Here is a 5,000-nt window from a genome sequence, read left to right as displayed (position 1 = left end):
TGTGTAACGATGAAGTACTCAGAGCCTTTACTGCAGTAAAACTACTACGACCAGTGAAAATACTCCACTACAAGGAGTACTGTATTCAACAATTAATAATAAGAAGTACTATATGTACCTCTGAGTACTAGTACAGTAAGAAGTACTATATGTACCTCTGAGTAGTAGTACAGTAAGAAGTACTATATGTACCTCTGAGTAGTAGTACAGTAAGAAGTACTATATGTACCTCTGAGTACTAGTACAGTAAAAAGTACTATGTGTACCCCTGAGTAGTAGTACAGTAAGAAGTACTATATTTACCTCTAAAATGAGGTAGAAATAAATACTCAAGTACAGTACAAGTACCTCTAACACACAGTCACCGCAGTACTTTGGCTCGTGCACTACATCCCCAGTCTGATAACACACAGGTGTGTTCCAGGTAAACACCGAGGGGATAACCCCGCTCTCCCGGGACGACCCGGGCTGCACAACACGCGCAACACAACACAAACACCGCCCCCCTGCTTTGATTTCACACCCAAAACACAACAAGCTCCAGTGCCACTAACCAACCAGTTAACCGACTGGTTGGTTAACTGGTTGGTTAACTGGTTGGTTAGTCACGGACCGTTAGCCCCGCCCCCGCCGCCTCACCTGCAGCGTCGTGATGTGCTTGTCGTTGAACTTGTTCTCGCAGTATCGCAGCACCAGGCTCGTCTTCCCCACGCAGCCTTCCCCCAGCAGCACCACCTTGAACGAGTACGTCCTGCCGCCCGCCCCTCCGGCCGCCATGACACGGTGTTAACGTTCCTTTTGATTTATTTTGATCAAAACGAGCGCGCTATCGGAGAGCTTGAAGTCCCTGCGCAGCTCACATCAGCTTCCGGCTTTTTAAACAAAATTAGCTGTAACAATAATAATCAGGAGCTAAACAGCATCGAGAGCGGAAGCGGGTCTGAGTTTAGTCAGTACCCCCACACAGGTGTGAGAGGAGCGGGACCAAACAGAGAGATACTTCCTCTTTCTACCCGACGCGGACGTCTTCTTTCCCCCAAATAATGGCGTCTCTTTCGGATACGAGGTAGCCGGCTAGCTATAGCGAAGATCATCTATACGTGTGAAGATGGCTCACTAAGGAGCCGAAGTCCTACCCCGCTTTATCTCTCCCTGCTCGTGGTGGATTCTTTCCTCGGTGTATTAGCTGGAGGAAAGAATCAGAATAACATCAACATGTTTTTCTCAAAGCTTTATTTATATCTTAAGCCGAAACACGACGTCCAGTCTCGTGTGTATTGGTTCGTCGGGACTCCGGTACTCGGGAACTTGCAGCAGAGTGAGCGCTCCTGCGTCTCTTCCGCCTCTCTGCGGCGTCACATGACCACAGGGTCACGCTGCGGTCTGACAGCGGCGAACATCAAACAAACACACAGGACATCATTATAGTTCATCATTTATTAATGAATCCACATTAAATAAATGCAGGACAGTTTGTGTGAAATCAAAAGACGTTCTGGGATTTTCCTGAGAAATCAAAAGCATTTTGGTTTTATTATGTTTCCTTTTTTACATTTTAATGCAACTTATTTTCTATGTTTTATTCCACTTTAAACGTGGCAGCCTTTTTAAGCTTTTTTAGTTAAACGAGATATGAATAAAGTTTCATGTTTGGACAAATTGAATGTGTTTTTCTTCAGAACACACAGAACATCAGCTCAGTCTTTATTTGCACTGGTTTGTTATTTCACTGGTTTGTTATTCCCAAACTATTTACCAGGAACTGCTTCCTGTAATTAAATATTATTATTAAAATTACTTTGTGGCGTTTTTCAGTCAGTGCCTGGTGAATACAGTAAATCATTGTACTTGTATTTCTACTTGTAACATAGTACTTTTCACATTGTAGAAGTACTTTTAAGTGAAATATCTCGATTACTTCTTCCGCCTTTGACCTCTGGAGCTTCTTCAAGGAACCCGAGTTGCTTCATTGATTTTAAAATCACAACACAAACATGTAAACAAACTTCTGTGTCTGTGGCTGCAGTACAGACATCCGGCCAGGAGGGGGCGGAGTCTGACCGAGAATGGAGCCGCAGGGAAACTGAAAACACAAAGAAGAATCAGTGCCTGTGGAAATAAAGTCTAACAAGCAGTGATATATATATATATATATATATATATATATATATATATATATATATATATATATATATATATATATTTAGTTTGTTACCTTTTTATTAGCTGTATTTTGTATTCTGGTGCATATAAAAGTCAGTCTGCTGAGTAGAGCTGAAACGATCAGCTAATTAATCAATTAGTCAATTGATAGATAAATTATTGGCAAATAGTTTGATAGTTGTCTTGTTTCAGTCATTTTTTAGGCCGAAATATTCAAACAAATCCCTAATTCAGTGATTTCAGCCTCTCAGATGACAAGACTTCCTGATTGTCTTTTTTTTGGGGTGTTTGGACAAAAAACGGTTCATAGATCGATCGATTAATTGAAACAATCCCTGAAAATTATTCCATGATCAAAGCAGTAGTTGCCGCCCTAATGCTAAGATAAGGCAAGCTAAGCTAACCGGCAGGAGAATGACGTCAATCTGAACGTGTATTAAAATATTTAACAATTTGTTTGAATGAAGTGAGACGGACTCTTCTGGCTGTCGAGAGATTGCTTCATAATGTCAACAGTTGCATCAGCGCTTTAGTGCGGTGTGTGTTTGTGTGTGTGTGTGTGTGTGTGTGTGTGTGTGTGTGTGTGTGTGTGTGTGTGTGTGTGTGTGTGTGTGTGTGTGTGATAAGCATCTGCATATCTCTCTTATAGTGCCAATCATTAACCAGAGCTCAGCGTCTGTGTGAATGAAACAATATTGTGGGTTTAAAGATGCCGTTCCAGCTGTAGCGTACGATGTTACGCTACGATGTTACGCTACGATGTTACGCTACGATGTTACGCTTCGATGTTACGCTTCGATGTCACGCTACGATGTTACGCTACGATGTTACGCTACGATGTTACGCTGCGATGTTACGCTGCGATGTTACGCTGCGATGTTACTCTGCGATGTTGTGCTACGATGTTGCGCTACGATGTTACGCTACGATGTTACGCTACGATGTCACGCTACGATGTCACGCTACGATGTCACGCTACGATGTCACGCTACGATGTCACGCTACGATGTCACGCTACGATGTCACGCTGTTGAGCTATGATGTTGCGCTGCGATGTTGCACTACGATGTTGTGCTACGATGTTACGCTACGATGTTACGCTACGACGTTACGCTACGACGTTAAGCTACGATGCTTCGCCACAATGTTAAGCTACGATGTTACGCTACAATGTTACGCTACGATGTTACGCTACGATGTTACGCTACGATGTTATGCTACGATGTTATGCTACGATGTTATGCTACGATGTTACGCTACAATGTTGCGCTACAATGTTACGCTACAATGTTATCCTACAATGTTACACTGCCATGTTACGCTACGATGTTGTGATGTTGCAATGTTAAGCTACAATGTTACGCTATGATGTTACACTGCGATGATGCGCTAGGATTTTACGCTACGATATTAAGTTGCGATGTTGCGCTGCGATGTTACGCTGCGATGTTACGCTGCGATGTTACGCTGCGATGTTACGCTGCGATGTTACGCTGCGATGTTACGATATAATGTTACGCTGCAATGTTACGCTGCAATGTTACGATGTTGCGCTGCGATGTTACGCTGCGATGTTACACTGCAATGTTACGCTGCGACGTTACGCTGCAATGTTACGCTGCAATGTTACGCTGCAATTTTACGAAGTTACGCTGCAATTTTACGCTACGATGATACGCTACGATGTTACACTGCGATGTTGCGCTGCGATGTTGCGCTGCGATGCTTCGCTACGATGCTACGCTACAATGTTACGCTACAATGTTACGCTACAATGTTACGCTACAATGTTACGCTACAATGCTGCGCTACAATGTTACGCTACAATGTTACGCTACAATGTTACGCTACAATGTTGCGCTACGATGTTACCCTGCGATGTTACGCTACGATGTTACCCTGCGATGTTACGCTGCGATGTTACCCTGCGATGTTACGCTGCGATGTTGCGCTATGATGTTACGCTACAATGTCACACTGCGATGTTACGCTGGTTATTTATGATTTGAATCAGGTTGCTGATGCTCATGTGCAGCAGTATAGTTATAACGTACCAGCTGGCATTCAGCATAATACCAGCTTTTACTTTTCGTACTCTAAGTAAATTTATCCAACAATGTTTTTACTTCAGTAAGGTTTTTGTGTCGTATTTTCACAGTGTGGTATTAGTACTTTGTACCGCAGTAAAGCATCTGAATACTTATTTCATCACTGCTAAAAGTTATTAAATACATCAGCAATGTTATTCAAAATATCAGCAAGTTGAATTTATTGCAAAACAATTTTTGCTGATTTATTTGAGTAATTATGTTGTTATCTAATCATAAATTGTTTCCCACTTTCTTTTCTTTTAAAACAAAACAAATCAGGAAAATTAACATAAATATTGAAAGTGTTGTCTCAACATAAACACGTATATCCTTGACAAAAAATAAACAATAATACTAAATAAAAAAAATCCAATACTTATTTTCATGAATTCTCAGTGTTTATTGTTGCTGCTCATTTGTTGTAACGACAGACAGACAGACAGACAGACAGTGAGTAGAATATAAAAGTAAACGAGGCTGACACCCTGTTGTAGCATGAGTGGAGGGACTCTCTCTCACACACTCATCCACACATCCACACACACTCACACACACACACTCACACACACTCCGGCTCCGTCGCCGCACGCGTGCAGCCTGGAAAGCGACCAACTTGCAGACTTCAACTCAAACTACTTAATGAAATTCCCTGTTTTAATTTATTTTAATCCAGATGAATCCGCTTCTAGTGTAAAAACAACGTGGTCCGGACCCCAAGCTGCAACTTTGTGCTTTTATTATATAGTT

At 42.0% G+C, this 5,000-nt stretch overlaps 1 protein-coding gene across 1 annotated transcript in view; it reads right to left on the bottom strand.

Annotated features, from left to right (window-relative positions):
- The window catches only part of rab21 (RAB21, member RAS oncogene family), an 11,512-nt gene extending 10,491 nt beyond the window's left edge, over positions 1 to 1,021 (bottom strand). The window contains exon 1 of the mRNA XM_079236140.1: positions 640 to 1,021. Coding sequence (XP_079092266.1) covers positions 640 to 777 — 138 coding nt within the window. The 5' untranslated portion in view covers positions 778 to 1,021. The remainder of the gene's footprint in view (positions 1 to 639) is intronic.
- Positions 1,022 to 5,000: the final 3,979 nt, after the last annotated feature.

This window comes from Taurulus bubalis, assembly GCF_910589615.1.
Source record: "Taurulus bubalis genome assembly, chromosome: 20".
In the NCBI taxonomy this organism is placed as follows: Eukaryota; Metazoa; Chordata; class Actinopteri; order Perciformes; family Cottidae; genus Taurulus; species Taurulus bubalis.
Note: the sequence above shows the minus strand (reverse complement) of the source record. Positions and strands in the feature narration are given on the sequence as shown.